The following is an 18,982-nucleotide window of genomic DNA, read 5'->3' on the forward strand; positions in this document are numbered from 1 at the left end:
CGCCTGGGCGGCCATCTTTGTTAGGGGCAGAAGGGAGCCTGTGTGGTGCCTGGATAGCCATTTTTGTTCTTGGCAGAGAGAATTCCCGGAGGAAGGAAGAAAGTGTAGTGAAGGTCGACATTGACCCTAATCACGTGATGACTGTCCGTTGGGTTTCCTCTCTGTCACGTGGCCCTCTTTAATCAACTTCCCGGAGTGTTGGACCTTTGTTTTCGTAAGTCAGGTCCTGGGGTCAGGGCTTCCTCCTGCTGGGTTGGGGTGGTCGCTTGGGGTCCCTGCTCCTGAGAACATGATGGGGTGGGCCTTGGGGCCGGCGCGCTGTGGGTGTGGTGAGGTCTTTGACAGGTGCTGGGCCTGTCCCGAGCCGGGTGTCGATCACTAGGCCAGCGGCCACCCTGACCTCGCCGCCGCTATGTCACGGACGTCCAGGTCTGGGGGTTTCCTACCCCCGTTGTGGCCTCCGCCTCCCGGGGAGCCAGGTGAGAATGGGCGCCCTCGGGCTTTTGGGGGTGGGAGCCAGGCCTGGGCCGGACGTGGTTGTTCGGGCTTAAGGGGTCAGGTCTGGGGCTTTGTGGACTTCAGGTGGCGTTTGGCAAGACGGCAAATTCGAGCCGGGCCCCTTGTGGCCTCCCAGAGGTCAACTGTGGTGGACCCGGGCAATTAAGGAGCAGGACGGGGCCATCAAGGAAGGAGAGGAGATGGACTTGGCGTGGTCCAGGAGAGGAGCGAGCCGGGCATCCTTCTCCGGGCCCCGGCTGCCCGCCGCCCTGCAGAGGCTGCAAGCGGTCCTGCTGCGGCTGCAGAGGGAGCGGGAGGAGCTGCTCCTAGCCCGGGACTGCGCCCAATCCCTTCACACCACGATGGGCTTCTTGAAGGCCCCCTGGCCCTTGGCCGCCCTGCCCCAGCTGTGCTGGGAGCTGCTCCCGCACAGCCCCCACGGGACCACCCTCCGCCGTAGGGCCCACTCCGACCCCCAGTTCCGGCCTCTGGCACTTCCTCTGGCGTTGGCGATTCAGAGACTGGACGTGGCCATTGAAGAGCAACTCAAGGTCCTGGGCCAGGCCTCCCCCAGCTCCGCCTTGGTGTCCCAGATCAGCGAACTCCTTCAAGTCCTCCCTGCCTACCACCAGGTGCTGGCTGAGGCTGTGGGGCCCGTCCCCAGGGCAGCCCAGCCCTTTCCGCCCAGCCGAGTGCTCGGACTCTTGGCCAGGGAACGGGGCAGACAGGGAGCTGAGAGGCTCTGGGTGAGTCTCCAGGCATCCAAACTTCGGACCCAGCTCCATAAGCTTTGCCAGGAAGAACGAGACCTGCTTCCTGGTTTGTTGGGTCTGCTGGGAGATACTGGGGCTCCAGGCAGCAGCTCTCGGGGCTTGGGAGGGTCCCGGCAGCTGTGGGGCCAGTACTGGAGCCTCTTCTGGGCTGCATGTGCCCATAACCTTGGCCGGAGGCTGGGCCCTTGGGAAGACATTCAGAAGGCCATGCAAGAGCTAAGAGAGGCTCTGGATCAGGGTAGGTAACTAGGGAGAGTAAGTGTTCAAAAGCATTGAAGAGGGGAAGGTGCTCTAATCTATTTCTTAACCTACTGGTTAGCTTGTCCTCTGGAGTGACTGAGGGGGTGGCTGACAGCTATTCCCTTTCCTTTGTCCTTCCTGAAAGAGGGTCTTGAGGGCCACAGCCACCTTTTCTCTGAGGGAGAGGTAGTGCTGGATGGGGGAGGATCTATCTTCCATTTATATGAACACTTGGGTACACTTCACCTCCACCCCCTTCCCACAGCATCCTTGCCACAGGAATGTGAGAAGGAGCTGACTTCCCTGTGCCACTGTCTGTTCCGACAGGCACTGATCCAGATGTGGGACCAAGGTGAGTTGGGGGAGGTAGTGATATCAAGCCCCAAGACAGTGAGATCATCCATATTCCATGCCCTTTTGCTCCTCTGTCCTAGGCTTCTGCCGAGCCTTGGGATCTGCTCGTGGAGACCGTTCAATTATGTGTGTGTCTTTGGATGGGACTCCCTGCATGCACACTACTAGTCTCTTCCAACAGCTGTTTCCTCCACTCATCTCTGCCTTTCAGGAACCAGGGTCAGCTTCTTGCCAGTGTCCTGGTGAGGGCAGGGCTTCAGGGGGTTGATGGGATGCCAGGCCTCTCTACTTAAGTGCTATTATTCAGGCTGCTTCTCTGATATTTTGTCTTTTTTCATCCTCAATGCCAGGAACAGGGCCACCACCTCTAGCCCTTGGGCTTTGCACTCTTCAGGCCACCACCCTCTGGCTCCTCAGCAAATGTCAGCAACATCTGGCCCCGTGGGCCCCAGGACCCCTTCTGCTGGTGACTCAGAGGGAACTGCCTGTAAGTACTTCCTGTTCAGAGCAAGGAGGGGAGAAGGGACTGCTGTGGTCTCTCTATGAGACCTGAGGAGGCAGGAGGCAAAGAATGTGTGTGTATATTACCAAGGGTGTGAAGCCTTGTGGGGAATGGTGGTATAAGTGACTTTGAGGACTTTAATGTGTGAGAGTCTCACCATCTGTGAAGTAGTGTGATCTGGGGAAGGGGGAATCTTGGAGTTGAAAGTAATTTTGAGAGTATGACCAAGGAGAATTTTCCTGTATTTGTGTGAGACCTAAGATTGTCATAAGGGAGAATCTGTTAGCGTCTCCCAAAGGAAGTCACTCAAAGTGTGAGGATGGGTAGATTGTGATAGGGACTTTGAACTAACAGGCAGGTGAACTGTGAAGATCTAGTCTGGACTCTAATCTTGTGCTTCCCCCAAAGCTTCTGCTCTGTGAGGCAGAGGCCTTGGCAGCCCTGGTTTCTGAAGGAGAATCTGTTTTGGAACTAGACCGGCAGCTGGGAAAAGAGATTCGGAGACTGACAGCTCGGATCCAGGTGAGAACTAGAGTGATTGGGGGAGTAGGGGTTGTCATTGTGAAAACAGAGCCATAGATCTAAACTAGAAGCATCTTTGAAGACTAATATGGGACTGCCCTCAGTGGTTAGGATTCTTCTTGATCTGTCCTACAGTGGTGAATTCGTCATTCGTGGGTTTGTTTGTTTTTTATATCCCCAGTGTTGCTGAGTACAGAGCAGATGGCTGAATGGGAAAATAATGTCCTGTCAGGGACAAAATGAAGGAAGTCAGAGGGTAGCTTTTTTTTTTTTTTGCTTTTTTAAAGATAAGCCTGGTTGAGACACTGTGTTTGGGACAATACTAGGATCATAGAAGCTTAGAGCCAGAAAGAATTTTATAGATGAGAAAACAGGTTCCTGGAAGAAGAGATTTGTCCAAGGTTCTCTAGCCAGTGAGTGGTAGTGCTTGGACTGGAACCCAGACCTCTGGCCCTTCTATCCAGTAATTTTTAGGTTATACGTCAGAGCCAAACAGGAGTTTGGAGATGGCTAGATTTGTGAGAGAAGGTGGGACTAGGATTTTTCCACAGAGGTCTGAAGCAGTGGGAGGAATTAGAGAAGACTAGACAGATGAGAACAAAGACTTCCATTTTACCTGAGTGTAGACAGCAGAGCAGGAGCCACTAAGAGACCCAGAGACTGAGAAGAAATGAGAAGCAGCCCAGGAGAGGGGAGGGAGGCCCTGGGGCAGGGCCCCAGAGAGACTGCAGGAGAGGTCACAGTGTCTGAGAATAGCATCTCAGTTTCTGGCCCACACCTTAAAATAGAGGAAAACACACTCTTGCTAGGGACAGTGTACTTAACGACAGCTGGCAAAAAATAGAGTTGCTTGGAGTCTTTCTGGTCAGTTACGTTCACGTACTTGTTCAAGCAGACATGTATATGCACATATGTTCTGGTTCTTCAGTTCGAACTGGTCTTTCCATGTCTGACTTCATGAGGTCACCATTTCTCAGGGATCCCGTCCATTCATGTATCCTCACTCTGTCATCCATTTCCCAATCAATGGGCACCCACTTTTTTGCCACTTCTGCTACTACAAGAAAGTAGCTGTCAGTATTTGGAATCTCTCATTGGCTGCCTCAAGACGGATGCTCAGTGGTGGAGAATCGTGGGTCCAAGGGAGGGACAGCTTCATTAATTACTTCTAGAATACCAGGCTGTCTCCAGAGTTTTTGAACTGATTCAAAGCTCTCCTGGCTGTCCTAGTGTATACTAATCCTTACGATAATCTCCCTAGTCCTTTTAAAAACATGGAGCATTCCTGCCTTTTGTCTTCTCCTTCACTTCCCAGCCAGGAGGTGGCACCCCAGAGTCTTTAACTGGCATTTCTTATTAGTTACTGAAGCATTAAAAATAAGGTCGTGGATAGTTTGCACTCACTCACATCCTGGATGTGTTCCAGGTGACTCTGGCAAAGAATGTATTGCCAGGTCTGCATTTGGCACCAAATTCCTTATCCATGCACAGTGAAATCACAGATCCTGTTCACCCCACTCTGCCCAAAAAAAGGATAAAGAGCCATGTAGTCCAGGGGAAGGGTGCTGTACTCTCCTCTACCCAGAGCACATCTGGGGGATGTTAACAAGGTGGAGGATAACCTGGATGATGAAGCCACTGAAGATTTTGCCATCCTAGGATCAGCTGAAGGATGGAAATGATTAGGGAAGAAGGGAAAGGTGGATTTATTAAATGCCTACTATGTGCCAGGCACTTTACTGCATGCTTTACAATTATTGCTTTAATCTTTGTGACAACCCTGCAAGGGGGGGTTGCTAGTATACAGCTGAGGAAACTGAGACAAAGAGACTTAAGTGGTAGCCCAGGGTCACAGAGCCAGTAAGTGCTGCAGGCCAGACTTGAACATCACAGGTCACATCAGAGAAGTGTTGGACTTTTCTCCTTGGCTTCAGAAGGGAGAACTAGGCACAAAGAGTGAAGTTCCAGTTTGTCCTGGAGGGGGTGGAGTCTCCTCCCTGGGGGTCTTCAGCTGGAGGTCCCTGGTTTTGAAAGGAGAATTTTTGTCAGGCTTTTTTGCCCCTTCCAACCTGGTCATTGTAACCCTAAGTGTCAGCACCTCCCACCCTGAAATTACAGGAGCTTCTGATCTCAGGGCCCTAGGACAAAGAAAGGGAAGCAGGGCTGTCTGAGCTGGAGCCAGAGCAGAACCCATACCAGCCCTTTCTCCCCACCCTCCCAGGTCCTGCCTGAGGAATCTCTGTGCCTCTTCTCCCGAGAATGCTGGCGACAAGCAGCTAAGGGCTTCCAGCTCCATATGCCCCAGGGTCGTCACTGGAGGCTCAGGCTCCGATCTGGTAACTGCTACCCCAGGGCCTGGAATTCCCTCGGCCAGTCCTCCAATAAGCTTCCTCCCTCCCCCACTGTTCTTCTCTATCCTTGGTTTAGTCTTTGTCCTTGTGCCTCTCTTCCCATCCCACTTCAGCCTGGAGTTCTTTCCCCACCCAAAATCACACAAAGAGATTGCTGAGCTTCACTTTCTGCCCTCCCCCTTTCCCCAGAACTCCCCAGCATCCCCAGTGACTATGCAGAGTTGGTAGTGGGAGCTGTTCTGGGGCCTGTGCTGCAGGGGGTGCAGGGATTGCCCCCCCAGGCCCAAGGGCCCCCACTCACACAGGCCTTGACTGCACTTCTTGATGCCTGGCTCAACCACATTCTCACTCAGAAGATCAAGTTCAGGTAGGCCTGGGATGGGGGAGAGGAGAGAAGAGCTGTAGAAAGTCCAGGGGTGGGAAGAGGATATGGGCTAGGAAGAGGAAAAACTGACCCGCTGTTCTGGCCCTCAGCCTGCAGGGAGCACTGCAGCTGAGGCAGGATTTTGCATTGGTTCGTGGTCTGCTGGAAGAGGAGCAGTGGGGTCTGGCCCCTGAACTTCGTCAGGCTTTGCTTACACTCAGCATCTTCCAGAGGGCAGATGGGGCTGTGTTGTGTCTGCTTCAGCAGCCAGTGCCTGGGAGCCGTACCTACAGAGGGCCCCCATGCTGTTGTGAGTGTTTCTTATCACTACCTTGAGGCCACAATTTCTTTTCCATATAAGCATACATAAAGGACCCACATGCTACCCCCAAGATAATAACCCATCTTATCTTACATATACATATGGCCTCTAGACCCATCAAGCTGTCTCCTAGCTGCTTGTTCCATACACACAAACTTGCTGGTCACCCCCACTCTCATCTACCAACCTGTTCTTCACCCTACCCTTATTTTCACTAGGTTCCTGTAACAAGAACCAGACTCCTGAACTACCCAGTAGCAGCCTCAACAGCCTAGAGAACCTAGAGCCACCTGCCCTTCGACCTGGGGTTACTCTTGTTCAAACAGCTCAACTTCTCAGTACTCTTCGGGGTGGAGGACCCAGTCCTGAGGCTTACCTGGCAGGCAGCCAGCAGGCCTGGCTGGCCCTTCGACAACACCGATCCCCACGATGGTATCTGCCTGGCTTTCTTTGCATGCGAACTAGCCCTGAACCCTGATAACAGAATGTGGAAACTGGGAAAATACCGAAGCCAAAATAACAATCCCAAAGGAGCCTAGAAATCTTTGATACCAGAGTCTGAACCAAGTCCAGAGGAGCTTAGAACCTGGAACAAGGGGAAGGTTGGAGCCTTCAAGTCTGGAATCAAGATGGAGAGGCATTTAGAGGTGCTCACTGCCCAGAACCAACATGTGCCCAGGGTCTGCAGCCATATATCAAGAGCCTGGAATCCAAAAATGCACAGGGTTTGAGACCCAGCTATCCAAAACACAGGGGCCCTGAGCTACAAATCCAAAACACTTTGAGGCCAGGAAGTCTGGGCCTTGTGTAGGCCTAAAGATTGAGAACCTCATGCCCTAAACTAGACATCAGTAACTGCAGCAACAGAAGGGGAGGAACCAGAAAATTCTGCATATGTAAGTGCCGAGAGCTGCCCCCGTCTTCCAGCTCTTTGCCCCTACTACCTCAGGACTGATGTGTTCTTTCCAAACTTGATAAAACCAGTCCTTCTCTCCTTGCCACAAACAAGGCACTATTTTCACACATCAGGAAACATTTATTAAGCACTTAGTTGTGTATGATCTTGTACTAGGTGACCAGGGAGATGATGAGAAATGGAATGGGGTTCCTGCTCTCCAGTAGCTTACAGCCTATTGGGGAAGAGAAGGAATGGCAGAATAGCATAGTAATGAAATCTAAAGACCTGGAGCTGGAGAACTTGGGTTTGAATCTTGACTGCTATTCACTATATGTTGTCATCACCTAGCAAATGACATCCCCTGGGCCTCAGTTTCCTGATCTGTAAAATGGGCATTTGGACCAAGTTGTTTGGGTGGCTTCCAAATGCTCAAGCATAATGCATACCAGGTGACATGTTAAAGATAAATGGAAGTGAGATGACTTCAGTTGGGTGGATAAGGAAAGGGATTTAAACTGGGCCTTTAAGAATGCAGCAGACTTGTGCACCTCCTTCTAGGAAAAGGGAATGATAGCACAGCCCCTGAGGTGAAGAAGTGGTACAGCTGTGCGAGGACCAGTGATCCTGGTTTGGGCAGGGGAAAGGTAGGTTTGATTCAGATTCTGGTCAGGGTTTAATGCCCAGCTGAATTTTGGACTTTGTCCCACAGATCTTGGGCAGAAATTGGAAAAATTTGAGCAGAGGCTTAAAGAAAGATGAATCTGGCAGCATCTCCTGGATGATGAACAGTGCAGGCAGGAAGAGTGGCTGCCACTGCAAAGGTGATGAGAACTTGGAAAGAAACTGGTGGCCAAGGGGTGGAAAAGAGGAAGGTGCTACTGGTTTGCAGCCTGACCTGGGAAGGGGCTACGGGGGAATGGTGCCACGATAAACCAGAAGAGGCAGAGAAGAACACAACTTGGTTTCAGACACAGATGTGAGGGAGACCACACGACGTGGTACAAGGCATCGGGCCGGCCAATGCAAGCAGGACGGGCCCCAGAGCACTTCCAGAGCGTTCTTGGGGGGGGGGGGGGGGCACTAGGAAGACCCCTCCAAGCCAGCCTTTCTGCACTTGACTCTTATGGAGCATATGGGCGTGCCCGGGTGCGGGGCGGAGTCGCTTCCGTCGGCCCCGCCTTCTTACGGGTCCTGCGGGTGGACTACATGTCCCAGCATGCTGCGGCTACGGCAGTTCTGCAGGCAGCCATGGCCGGGGCTGTGAGCAACAAGCTGGGGCTGCAGGCGGTTAAGCGAGTGTTGGTTCGTTTCTGTCCCTTTGAGAGCAATGTGGAGGCGACCAGGTAACGAGCAGCGCCCGACCCCAACCCTGCCCGCTTTTCCTCTGGTCCCTTTTCACGCCTTGTGCCTTTTTTTCCTCCCGATCGCAGGAAGTTCCTCCAGTCTGTGAGCAGCGAGAAGGTCCGCGCCTCCAACCTCAACTGCACGGTGCAGGTGGACGTGCGGCACGACGGCTCCGAGCCCTGCGTAGACGTGCTTTTTGGTGCGTCCGAGCGGACCCCCGGCCCCCATTGCCAGGACCCTTTTCCCAAACCCGCCCCGGCCCTTCAGCCTCTCCGCCTGACCGCCGCTTTTCTCTCTCCAGGAGACGGAGACCGGCTGATCCTTCGCGGCGCCCACCTCACGGCACGGGAGATGCTCGCAGCCTTAGATTCCCGAGTCCGCGCCAAGAATCGTACTTCTTCCGGGGGGCAGGGTTGAGGACCTCGGCCTCGTGGACAACGGGGCAGGGGCTAGGGATGGAGCAAATAAAAAGCAACTCGTTACGGTCTCGGCTTATGCCTCTGTGTATATCCGGGGCTCCAAATGCGGGCGGGGAGGGGACTCTACGGGACAGAAGCTTGGCACGTGGGCCTCGGGGCGGGGCGCACGCGTCACTTCCGCGAGCGCAGGCTCCCGGACTTCCGGTCTAACTGGCTGCCTGTGTGTGGCGGTCCCCTGACCCATCTGGTGGCCTCGGAGCCTAGTATGGCACGGGGCGAACGCAAGCGCCGGGCAGGGCCTCCCGTGGATGCCCCCGGACCGCGAGCTCCGGATAAGACGGGCCGGAGCGGTGCGGGCAGGAGGCGAGAGGGCCGGGTTGGGGTGGGGCCGGGCGCGGGGCCCCGGCGGCCTGGGGGCCGGGGAGCTGGGGATCGGGGACCGGGGACCGCGGCGCTGGCCGCCCTGGCCCTGGCGCTGGCGCTGGGCCTGGGCCTGGGTTTGTCGTGGCGCGGGATCCTGGCGTGGCAGCGGGCGAGGCGCGCCGTCACCCTGCACCCGGCGCCCCCCGCGCTGCTGCCCAACAGCTCCAGCGCCGTGGCCTCCCCGGACCTCTTCTGGGGCACCTACCGGCCGCACGTTTACTTCGGCATGAAGACCCGCAGCCCGCAAGCGCCGGTCACCGGTAACGATGGGAGGGGCCCGTTGGGCAGGGAAAGGTAGGGGCATTGGGAGGTGCTCGAAGCTGACTTCCCTCCGCACCTCCAGGCCTGATGTGGTTGCAGCAGGGAGCCCCCCCGGGAACGCTGGGCCAGCTCCGGCACACGTGTGAGCAGGGCGACGGCATGGGCCCCTATGGCTGGGAGCTGCACGATGGGGTCCGCTTCGGGCGGCAACGGCTGCACGACGGCCCCTTCCTGCTCACCACGGAGTTTGTGAAGAGGCCCGGCGGCAGCCACGGCGGGGACTGGAGCTGGAGGATCACGGCCGAGCCTCAGGTTAGGCCCTGTCCCCTCCAGACCGGGCCGGGATTGAGAGCAGAAGGGCAACCGGCCCCCTTATGACTGTGCTGTGAATGAGGCTAATCCTTCACTTTCACTCTCTCCGGCTCCTTTCCCAAGGGGCTGCCCTGGTTTCTCTTTCGTCCTTTTTTCCTGATTTCCCCCACCACTACCACTAACATATCACACTTTGAATGTCCTACAATAGTGTTTTCAGGTTTGAGGTCCTAGAAAATATCAGAACCAGGGTTTATTTCTCTTGAGATTTCCATCTGTAAAACCAAGGGGATGGAGGGGTGACAAGGTCTTTCTCCTCCTTTTAAATCCCTTGGGGCTGTGATACTGATACATTTTAACCATATAATATTTGACATCTGTTCCGGATTTTCTCCCATTTAGACCACAGAGGGCTCTGTGTCTCCTCTGCTCTCTTTGTTCTTCTATGTGGCTACTGATGGGCAGGGGACACTGAGGCCAGATCCTGGGACAGGGGGGCAACTGAATGCCATTCATGGCCACACTGAGGAGCTTGGTGACTTCCGGCTCATCCTTCTGCCTCCTACCCATGCCAAAGGGACAACCTTGAAATATGGCAGGTAATGGTAGCTGAGAATCACCCTCTCCCTCAAGCCCTTTAGCAGCCCAGGATTCTTTGACTTTGACTCCACTTCTTCCTACCATGGTCTCTCTGGCCCTCCAGGAACCCTGGCCCATTTCTCTATCCTGTCTTTTCCTGTCGACCCAGGAACCTTCTAACTTTCCCCTCCCTCCACCCCCATCCTTCTTCCCTGTCAAGTTATCCTTTTCATTTTTTTTTCTTCCCAACTGGCTTGTATCCTCTTGCCTTTCATAGCTACAACATTCTCTGGATGCCCAGCCCAGGGCTGCAGTTTTTGACAGAAGCTGTGAAGAACCGTCTAAATCGATGGTTCCAGCACCGACCCCCTGGGGGTTCCCCAGAGCGATACCTGGGCCTGCCTGGATCCCCTCAGTGGGAAGGGGAAAGCCCCCAATCAGGCCACAAGGTACAAGGACAGGTTGTGGTCCAGCAGTTGACACTAAAGCCCCCCTTCCAAGTTGAGCTGGTTTTTGAATCAGAAAGTGTGGGCTCAGGAGGATCCCGTCCTGGAGGTCGTCTTGCTGGACCAGTGTTGTCCCAGGCCCTGGATGCCTACGCCACAGCCTTCACTGATCGATTTGAGAAGACCTTCGGGCTGGGAGCACGAGGCCTGAGTGCAGGAGAGCAGGCACTGGGCCGAGCAGCCCTAAGTGGGCTCCTTGGGGGCTTTGGTTATTTCTATGGACAGGGCCTGGTGTTACCAGATCCTGGGGATGAAGGACCTGAGGATACAGCCACAACCCCATCCCTTTTCCCTTCAGCCCCACTCTTCACAGCTGTCCCCTCAAGGTCCTTTTTCCCTCGTGGCTTTCTGTGGGATGAAGGTTTCCACCAGCTTGTTGTGCAGAGATGGGAGCCCCGTTTGACTCGGGAGGCCCTGGGCCACTGGCTTGGTCTGCTTAATGCTGATGGCTGGATTGGAAGAGAGCAGGTGCTTGGAGATGAGGCCAGGGCCCGCGTTCCTCCACCTTTCCTGGTACAGAGGGCAGCTCATGCCAACCCTCCATCCCTCTTGCTGCCTGTGATGCACATGCTGGATGGTGGAGACACAGCTGACTTGGACTTCTTACGTACAGCTTTCCCCCGCCTCTATGCCTGGTTCTCTTGGCTCCGACAAAGCCAGGCAGGCTCTCTCCCCCTGTCCTACCGCTGGCGAGGACGGGACCAAGCTGCTGCTGCTCTGCTGAACCCTAAGACATTGCCCTCAGGCCTGGATGACTATCCTCGAGCTTCACACCCATCGCCTGATGAGCGGCACGTGGACCTGCGCTGCTGGGTGGCTCTAGGTGCCAGTGTGCTGGCCCGGCTGGCACAAAAGCTTGGTGAGACCCGGGCAGAGACTGAGCTGGCTGAGCTTGCAGCCAAACTGAGGGATGAGAATGGTCTGGACTCTTTGCACTGGGCTCCCGAGTTGGGTACCTTTGCTGATTTTGGTAATCATACAGGAGCTGTTCGCCTTGCAAGGGGTCCACAGGGGCTGGTACGAGTGGTAGGTCGTCCTCCTCCTCACCTGCAATATGTTGATGCACTGGGGTATGTCAGCCTCTTTCCACTGCTTCTCAGACTGCTGAGCCCTGACTCTCCACACTTGGGACCCCTGCTGGACTTACTGGCAGACAGCCGAAAACTGTGGAGTCCTTTTGGTTTGAGATCATTATCTGCTTCCAGCTCTTTCTATGGACAGCGCAACTCAGAGCATGACCCACCATACTGGCGAGGGGCTGTGTGGTTCAACATCAACTACCTAGCACTGGGTGCTCTGGATCACTATGGGCGCTTGGAGGGCCCCCACCAAGCCCATGCTTCTCAGCTCCACACCCAACTTCGAACTAACCTTGTGGGAAATGTGTGGCGCCAGTACCGGGATACAGGTTTTTTATGGGAACAGTACAGTGATCGAGATGGTCATGGCATGGGCTCCCGGCCATTCCAGGGTTGGACCAGTCTTGTGCTCCTTGCTATGGCCGAGGACTACTGATCTTCACCAATCCTCCAAATCCTTCCCATGTCAGCTCAGGACCAACTGGCCAGCCTTCCCAAAATCACAACCACCCATCCTAGGCCTGCTAGGAACTGACTGATCCACCATTCCCTTAGTCCCTCTGTGCTGCTGCTGTGGATCAAAAGTCTCATGTGCAGTGCAGGGGAGGGAGACAGGGGGCGGGTTCCTCTGCTCCAGAGCTCCCGGTTCCATGCCTGGAACTCATCTCAGGTGTTGCCCCACCCATCTCCAGTAGTCTTGGTGGCAGGTGGTGGTGAAGTCAAGAGTTTATTTTTCTACAATAAAAGCTGCTTTCCTGTGACTTCTGGTCAATTATGATCCCTTATTCTCTTCTAAACTTCCCTCCTTTGAATCCTTTCCTGCCTTTAACCCAAAAAAGCTAAAAATAATTCAAATTCACACCTAGCTAGTTAAATCTCTTTAATAAGGAGACCTGAGGTGTTGGGTTTGTGTATGGGAAGGGCAACCACCACTCTTCCTATATGCCAATTGCCACAGCCAGAATCCCTTCTTCCAGGGGCCAGAGTTTCCTAACCCCTTTCTGGCTGAGAGAGGCCCAAGTTCCAGGTCCTCACAGAGCACAGCTCTGCCTAGGCCCAGGCCCTTCAGAGGAGACTGGGAATTCACAGGGAACAGGATCAACAGGGGCTGAGTTTAGGGAACAGACACTGCTATCCTGGAGTGGGAGTGGCTCTACCCACCCCAGTTTGGCAGAACCCTGGTCAACAAGACCATGGCAGGTACCAGGACATAGCTCAATTCCTGAATCCCCAGTCAGCCTTCGATGGCGGCAGGACCGATCTGGGCGTGCTGGACTCTCTCCTTCCCCTATATTCCCAGGCTGGCCTTGGGCAACTACCCCAGCCCCATTCTCCCATTCTACCCCATGTGGGTGGGTCCTGAAAGAGGCCCCTACAGGACCAGGTGGGGAGGGGGGGCAGCTGGAGGCACAGGAGCAGCTGGTGCAGTCACTGGAGCTGGGTGACGGGGGCCCAGGGGCCACACTGTATGGGGGAGGTGGGGTTCCGGGGCGGCAAGCTACATCCTCATAGGCAGGAAGCTTGAAGGAGGAGAGAAGGCCTGAAAACAGAAAAGATAAGTCAGGGCCATGAGTGAATAGATATGTGGGAGAATGGAGGTGGTCGGTGCCCAGACCAAGAGGGATAAGGTTGCATAAGGAAACCTGAGTGTCTTACCCCCTTTGGAAAACCTAGTCAGTGGCTTACGTAAGTCAAGCATGGAGCCTCCTGAGCTGGGGCCACTTCCATGGTAGGCTCCATGATAAGCTAACAGGTTGATCTCACGCTGGCGTTGTTGCTGCTGCAGGCGAAGTTTGGCTCTACGATGTCGGAAGGCACAACAGCAGCTAAAGAGGATGAGGATGGTCCAAAGCAGCCAGAACCCTGTTGGGGTTAAGGGGAAGGCATGAGAAGTTTCAGGGAAGGTCCCAGGAGAGCTGAAGGCTACAGTTACTGGGAAGGATGTTCCTAGGACAAGAAGTGAAGGAGGGTCGGGGGAGGAAGGAGGGGAGATATCCCTATGGAATCCCAGGCTGCCCCTGGGACAATAAAGGACTATTATCCTTTGTTGGGGTGGGGATGGGAGGCTCCCTGGGACACTCACACCAAAGCTCATAGTAGTAGGTGCAGCAGCCAGTCTCTCCACAACAGTGGCCACTTTCACAGACATAGGGCTGATTGTTCACTCCGGGGCACAGCTCCCTGAGCTAGGAGGAGGAAATGGAATCAGAGGAAACTACAGTGGGAAGTGGGGGAGGGCACTCAACCCTTCAAGAACTGTAACAAAGCACAGAGATCAGACTTCTGGTCATCGGGGAGCAAAACTAAGCAACAAGGAAAAACTGCACAAGCCACATCTCCTGGGACATAAGCAAAGAACTTTTAATTATTAAAGCTGAAACAGCCCTGATAAGTGAGCATCATGTCAACGAGAGGAGCTCCAGCGTAGGATCAGTCAGGGACGGGGAGTTCGTTCCTACCGGGGAAAGACAAGAGGCCACTTCCTAGCTCCAGAGACTCCCCAGCTTCCCCCCATAATCAGCCCCCTCCACCCCCTGCCCGAGCCTAAGCACACAAGCTCACTGCTCACAAAAGCCACTGAGTCTTCGAGGCAGGATGTCTGCGCCTCCCAAATGCCCATCACTCTCCCCTGAGTCCTGGAACCAAACGAGTGACAAAAGACATAGAAGCTAGAAGGGCCACACCCGAGTTTCCCAGTGGGCAAAGAAAAGGGGACTTCGGGGTGTCCTCAGTTCCAGTAGGGAGTCAGGTGGAAGAGGGTGGGATCATCTATCGTAACAAGTTTCTGATCTGTCGCGACAGCAGCCATTAGCTTCACGATACCTGCCGCACCCGAAGAGCCCCCCAAGTTTCATGGCTTCCGTTCCCGGGACCGGCCCGTTCCATGCTGCTGCCTACAGGCCCGGGCAGGGAACTGCCACCTCCGCTGCCGGCCAGCCTGCCACTGCTTTCCCGGCCGAAACCACCATAGTCCCGGCCCGGACCATAGCTGCTACCGCCGCCATCGCTCTCCGGACTCACAGCCACCGAGCCTCGGGGCCTCTCAGCCAATCAGCAACGGAGTTGCATCAGATTGTCACCAACCAGAAGCCGCTTTTTGAGGATCGGCCAATGGCAACAGCCTTCTAAGGCACTTCCGGGAGACCAATGCGCTGCCGCGTCTCCACCATTCACCCAGACAACAGGAGCCCAGAGACAAAGAGTGAAGAAGCAATAGCCCAAAGACTATGATCGGCAGCACCGACAACCAATGGAAGGCATTCGTCCTGCCTCGTAGTAACCAAGCCCACCAATTAATGTTCGGAACTTCAAGAGAAGGCCGCTTTTTCGGAGATCAGTCTCAAAGGATTGGCCGAGCTTCTCTCAGCAACATGGGCGGGAGGCGGGGGAAAAGGGGAGCCCGAGGCGGACGTCTGGGAAGGACGAAGAAGCCGCGGGGCCGGGGTAAGGGCGAGGGGAGGGGCGGGAGTCTTCAGGTGGCCAGTAGGGGGCCCGGCGGAGCGGCCCCGGTGCCCTCGGGCAGCCCGAACTGCAGCTGCAAATTGAGACGGTAGCACTGCAGGCTGCAGAGGGGCTGGCCCGTGCGCGAGCAGGCGTAGCGCCGAGGGTGAGGGCAGCCCGGGACCGAGCAGCGGGGGCGAGGGCCGGGCGGCGGAGGGGGCGGCGAGGCGGGGGCCGGCGTGGGCACGCCAACAGGGAAGGAGAGGGTGGCGCCGCGGGCCCCGCTGCTGTAGCGGACCATGGGCGTGGCGGCCGGCGGCCGGCCCCCGCGGCGCTCTCCACGCGCGCCCCCTCGGCCGCCGCGGTTGCTGGGGGCCGCCGTCTTGGTGAGCCTCTCGATGGTCTGGTTCTTGTGCTCCTCGGCCCGGCGGGCAGCCTGCAGGCGCCTCTTCCGGGCCCGCTCCTCCCGCTTCATCAGCATCTCCTCGGTGAGCGCTGGCGCGCCTGTGGCCGCCGGCAAAGCAAGCATGGGCGAGGGCTGGCTGCGGGCCTTCTGCAGCAGGGCTCTCTGAGGGGCACCGAGGAGGGGGCAGACGGTCAGCGGTCAGCCGGTCGGCCGGCCCCTCCCACGCCAGGGCCAGGACCTCCCCCCCCCCCCCACACACATACAAACCTGTCGGGCTGTGAGCAGCCGCTCGTTAATCTCCTTTTTCAGGTCCCCATTGTCGTCCAGCTCCCCCTTCTCCAGGGCGTCCAGCCAGCGCTGCTCTTCTTCATCTTCTCGGCCTCCCAAGCCTCCAGCCAAGTCCCCGAGAGGGGAAGGGGACAGGTTACTGTCCTCGTCTGGAGACAAGAGCGAGGGGTCACACAGGCTACTCCTCCGGCAGAGCCTTCGGGGCCACAGCGAATCCCCCCAAGCCCCGAATCTCACCCAGCCAGGCTCGGTACTGCTCAATGGGGACCCCTTCCATTGGCTCTTCTTCATTGTCCACAACCATGAGGGGAGAAGGGGACCGGGGCTCCTCTGGGATCACAGTGAAGGTGGGAACGCTGCCAAAGAAGGAGCCCACCCCAGAACTGAAGTGAGAGACCTGGCCAACCTTGTCCTTCCCTTTCCCCTCCGCTCTTGTCTAACCCAAACCTGCCTTTCCTTCCTGCCTCCTCCTTCTGAACTCCTCTCCAACCCTCCACATTCAGGATACCAAGTTAAGTCAACAAGTCAAATCTATGGGCATTTATTAAGCACCTTTTCCCCAGGCACGGTGCTAGGGAGCCAAAGAAAAGAAAAAACAGTATCCACTTTCAAGCAGGAGTCCATATTCTAATGGATACTGCATCATCCAGCCCAGTCTCCTCCCTCATCCACAGTCCCATGGGTAACCTTGGGCTCATTTTGGTGCCATGGATAGAGTACTGTAGAATCAGGAAAACATCTTCATGAGTTCAAATCCAGCCTCAGACCCTTACTAGCTGTTTGACCCTGGGGCAAGTCACTTCACCCTGTTTGCTTCAGTTCCCTATCTATCAAATGAGCTGGAGAAGGAAATGTCGAACCACTCCAGTATCTTTGCCAAGAAAACCCCAGATGGAGTCACCAAGAGCCAGACAGGACTGAAACAATTGAACAAAAACAAGTGGTCTCACCTCAAACATCAGCCAGACCCTCCTCTCAGTCTAAATAAGGAGGGACCTCTTTAACTTTCCTTAACTCCTTAATCTCCAACACCCCGATGCAGTATTGCCAAACTAAGAGCTAATTCCCTCCCCCCAAAAAGGACTTATAGCTCCAACACAGTACCACAGTGCTGGGAGGTCAGCACTGCCCTAGCATCCTAGGACTCGAGTCCTTTCTTGGGAGGGAAACCCCCAGCCAGTCCCTCCCTGGCACCCCAAATCAGGGTCCAGACACGAGACACACACTCACACTCACCTTTTGGTGCCCAGGACCTGGCCTCCCAACTTGATCCTGAGCTTCAGCTGGGCTGGAGCTTGGGCAGGGCCTGAGACAGTGCTGGGAAGAGGGGGGCCGGGCCCTTCCTCCTGATGCTGCTTCTTCTTGTGTTTCTTCTTGTGCTTCTTATGCTTCTTCTTGTGGCCCCCGTGGCTGTGGCCACTCAGTTCTAGCTCTTCCCCTGGGGGTCAGCGCCGTTAGCTGGGGGTCCAGCCAAGGGCAGCACCCAGGGCACACAACTTGGGTAGGCATGGGGGGGAGCCCTTCTCGGGAGCTGGGGGGCGGGGAGGGGATGGATGCGGGGCTGTGGGTAGGACGGGCCATCTCCATGGCAACCAAGGAGGCGCCGTGGGGGGGAAAGAAAGAGTGCCCGTTGCCATGGAGATCGCGCGCAACTTGGCCCAGTCGGATCAGCCTAGCAGGGCCCGACCCGTAGGGGCTCCTAGAAGGAAGCGCTTCCGGCTCCCACCCCCACCCCCCCCGCCCCCAACCCTCCGCCGGCCCTCAGCTGCGGACCCAGGAACCGTTAGAGGAGGGCCCCTTCCCCCCTGGGCCTGCCTCCCCCCCCCCGCCCCCCCCAGCACCACCTACCGGGTTCCGACCCTTCGGCGGCCCCGGAGGCGCCTCCACGTCTCCACAGCTTGCTCATGGGCAGCAGTAGCTAATAAGGACTGGAAAAGACCGAGACACACGCGAACGACCCCCTTCCGCCCCGCGGAAGCTCTGCTTCCGGAAATGGAATCACTCCCCTTCCGCTCGTGCCCAGAGCCGTCAGCCATCTTTGTGCGGGGCCGACTCGGATCCCAAATGCCTCCCCCAGAGCAACAGAGTCGGTCCTTGGCTCTCCAACTCGGGTTCCTCTCCGCAGCCGGGGCGGGGGGGGGCCGAGGCTGGGGAGCGGCTCCGGGCCCAGCGAGCCACCTGTGGCACGCGCACGCGCACGCATTCCCCTCCCACTCCACGGTCCGTAGACGTGAAAAGCACTTTTCTTTACGGCCACCTTGGGCGGGAGATTTTGTGCTCAATGCGGTGGGGAGGAACTCTTATTCCGAAGGCAGAGTTTTGCTGATTGAAAAAAACTAGACAGACACAGACACACACACATATATATTAACCAAGCCTGTGAAATAGGAAGTGCAAGTGTCATTATTCCCATTTTACAGAAGAGAAAGTTGACGCAAAAACGTCAACTTGAATCATACACCTGATCACACAGCTAGGAAACGTGGGGGTAGAGGTACTCCAAATCAGCAAATACAGGATGTTTTCTTAGTGCCGCTTTAAATCCACACTAGAATTTTACACCTTTTTTTTTTTTTTGCTTTTTGGAGGGGGCAGTTTTTTTTTTTTAAGCAATTGGGGTTAAGTAACTTGCTCAAGGTTACAGGGCCAGTTATTTCTGGGTGTGGTACTGATGGGGGGACGGGATCCCAATAGGTTCAGCAGGAACCCTGATCTCACCCAAGACCAGGAAACCTGCAAGGGCGTCTGGAAAGAATTCAGCTCAGCCTTGCTTGGAGTTAGAGTTGAGAAAGTTTATTATTACGCCATTACGCAAGAGTCCTTTAGGGGACCTGCGAGTGAGAGGGGTACATGCTTTTACCTTTAAAGGGTAGGGCTGCCATTGTCAGGGCTGACCTGATGGGAGGGGCCTCAATGCATAGACAATGGTCAGAGCTGACCGAGAGGAGCGTGTGAATAGATAAGTTTAGATAAGATTTGGGCCAGGTCGTTAAGGAGACTAAAGGCAAGGATAAAGGAGGATGTGGGACAGGCCTGGGAAGAAATCAAGAGATTAAGAACAAAAGGGGTCGCAGGGCGTTGCCTAGGTGGAGTGTGGGAT

General features: G+C 55.8%; 4 protein-coding genes and 1 long non-coding RNA gene across 8 annotated transcripts; 3 read left to right on the forward strand and 2 right to left on the reverse strand.

Moving 5' to 3' along the window:
• The first annotated feature begins 34 nt into the window (after positions 1-34).
• Positions 35-6,463, forward strand: CCDC142 (coiled-coil domain containing 142). Of its 3 annotated transcripts, XM_069071816.1 has the most exons (11): positions 36-214; positions 383-479; positions 583-1,509; positions 1,777-1,863; positions 1,946-2,107; positions 2,216-2,352; positions 2,776-2,889; positions 5,111-5,225; positions 5,430-5,607; positions 5,715-5,914; positions 6,145-6,463. In XM_069071816.1, exons 2-11 carry the CDS (start codon positions 413-415, stop codon positions 6,402-6,404), a joined length of 2,247 nt encoding a protein of 748 aa, XP_068927917.1. In that variant the 5' UTR covers positions 36-214; positions 383-412; the 3' UTR covers positions 6,405-6,463. The 3 variants fall into 3 exon arrangements, with proteins under 3 accessions (XP_068927918.1, XP_068927917.1, XP_068927916.1); XM_069071815.1 differs by having other exon boundaries at positions 36-479; XM_069071817.1 differs by lacking the exons at positions 1,777-1,863; positions 1,946-2,107 and having other exon boundaries at positions 35-479.
• Positions 4,572-5,689, reverse strand: LOC138149041 (uncharacterized). Its single transcript, XR_011165227.1, has 2 exons — positions 5,542-5,689; positions 4,572-4,910 (listed from the first exon to the last, which is right to left on the reverse strand). It is a non-coding gene; the product is annotated as an uncharacterized lncRNA (long non-coding RNA).
• Positions 6,464-7,829: 1,366 nt separating the features above from the next.
• MRPL53 (mitochondrial ribosomal protein L53) lies at positions 7,830-8,655 on the forward strand. The gene is made up of 3 exons (XM_069071860.1): positions 7,830-8,167; positions 8,255-8,367; positions 8,470-8,655. Exons 1-3 carry the CDS (start codon positions 7,845-7,847, stop codon positions 8,583-8,585), a joined length of 552 nt encoding a protein of 183 aa, XP_068927961.1. The 5' UTR covers positions 7,830-7,844; the 3' UTR covers positions 8,586-8,655.
• Positions 8,656-9,052: 397 nt separating this feature from the next.
• On the forward strand, positions 9,053-12,508 carry MOGS (mannosyl-oligosaccharide glucosidase). The gene is made up of 4 exons (XM_069071876.1): positions 9,053-9,270; positions 9,354-9,583; positions 9,986-10,182; positions 10,440-12,508. The coding sequence occupies exons 1-4, from the start codon at positions 9,237-9,239 to the stop codon at positions 12,181-12,183; spliced, it is 2,205 nt and encodes a 734-aa protein (XP_068927977.1). The 5' UTR covers positions 9,053-9,236; the 3' UTR covers positions 12,184-12,508.
• A 104-nt stretch (positions 12,509-12,612) lies between these two features.
• Positions 12,613-17,982, reverse strand: LOC138149092 (INO80 complex subunit B-like). 2 transcript variants are annotated; one of them, XM_069071965.1, is made up of 6 exons: positions 17,731-17,982; positions 17,119-17,320; positions 16,120-16,238; positions 15,862-16,031; positions 14,571-15,756; positions 13,867-14,003 (listed from the first exon to the last, which is right to left on the reverse strand). In XM_069071965.1, exons 1-5 carry the CDS (start codon positions 17,786-17,788, stop codon positions 15,220-15,222), a joined length of 1,086 nt encoding a protein of 361 aa, XP_068928066.1. In that variant the 5' UTR covers positions 17,789-17,982; the 3' UTR covers positions 13,867-14,003; positions 14,571-15,219. The 2 variants fall into 2 exon arrangements, with proteins under 2 accessions (XP_068928077.1, XP_068928066.1); XM_069071976.1 differs by lacking the exons at positions 15,862-16,031; positions 16,120-16,238; positions 17,119-17,320; positions 17,731-17,982 and adding exons at positions 12,613-13,287; positions 13,404-13,610 and having other exon boundaries at positions 13,831-13,933; positions 14,571-15,143.
• Positions 17,983-18,982: the final 1,000 nt, after the last annotated feature.

The sequence above is a fragment of the Petaurus breviceps genome, unplaced genomic scaffold, assembly GCF_028583685.1.
Source record: "Petaurus breviceps papuanus isolate PSGF00001 unplaced genomic scaffold, PetGlider_PUasm1.0 140, whole genome shotgun sequence".
Taxonomy (NCBI): domain Eukaryota; kingdom Metazoa; phylum Chordata; class Mammalia; order Diprotodontia; family Petauridae; genus Petaurus; species Petaurus breviceps.

Excerpts from the sequence above, each read along its gene's own strand:
- MRPL53 (XM_069071860.1), top strand. The coding sequence starts at position 7,845 with ATGCAAGCAGGACGGGCCCCAGAGCACTTCCAGAGCGTTCTTGGGGGG. Across the intron at positions 8,168-8,254 it reads AGCAATGTGGAGGCGACCAG|GAAGTTCCTCCAGTCTGTGA; the intron begins GTAACGAGCAGC and ends TCCCGATCGCAG. Across the intron at positions 8,368-8,469 it reads CTGCGTAGACGTGCTTTTTG|GAGACGGAGACCGGCTGATC; the intron begins GTGCGTCCGAGC and ends TTCTCTCTCCAG.
- MOGS (XM_069071876.1), top strand. The coding sequence starts at position 9,237 with ATGAAGACCCGCAGCCCGCAAGCGCCGGTCACCG. Across the intron at positions 9,271-9,353 it reads CCCGCAAGCGCCGGTCACCG|GCCTGATGTGGTTGCAGCAG; the intron begins GTAACGATGGGA and ends CCGCACCTCCAG. Across the intron at positions 10,183-10,439 it reads ACAACCTTGAAATATGGCAG|CTACAACATTCTCTGGATGC; the intron begins GTAATGGTAGCT and ends TGCCTTTCATAG.
- CCDC142 (XM_069071815.1), top strand. The coding sequence starts at position 413 with ATGTCACGGACGTCCAGGTCTGGGGGTTTCCTACCCCCGTTGTGGCCT. Across the intron at positions 480-582 it reads TCCGCCTCCCGGGGAGCCAG|GTGGCGTTTGGCAAGACGGC; the intron begins GTGAGAATGGGC and ends TGTGGACTTCAG. Across the intron at positions 2,353-2,775 it reads TGACTCAGAGGGAACTGCCT|CTTCTGCTCTGTGAGGCAGA; the intron begins GTAAGTACTTCC and ends CTTCCCCCAAAG.
- LOC138149092 (XM_069071965.1), bottom strand. The coding sequence starts at position 17,788 with ATGAGCAAGCTGTGGAGACGTGGAGGCGCCTCCGGGGCCGCCGAAGGG. Across the intron at positions 16,032-16,119 it reads GCAGTACCGAGCCTGGCTGG|ACGAGGACAGTAACCTGTCC; the intron begins GTGAGATTCGGG and ends TCTTGTCTCCAG. Across the intron at positions 15,757-15,861 it reads GGCTGCTCACAGCCCGACAG|AGAGCCCTGCTGCAGAAGGC; the intron begins GTTTGTATGTGT and ends GGTGCCCCTCAG.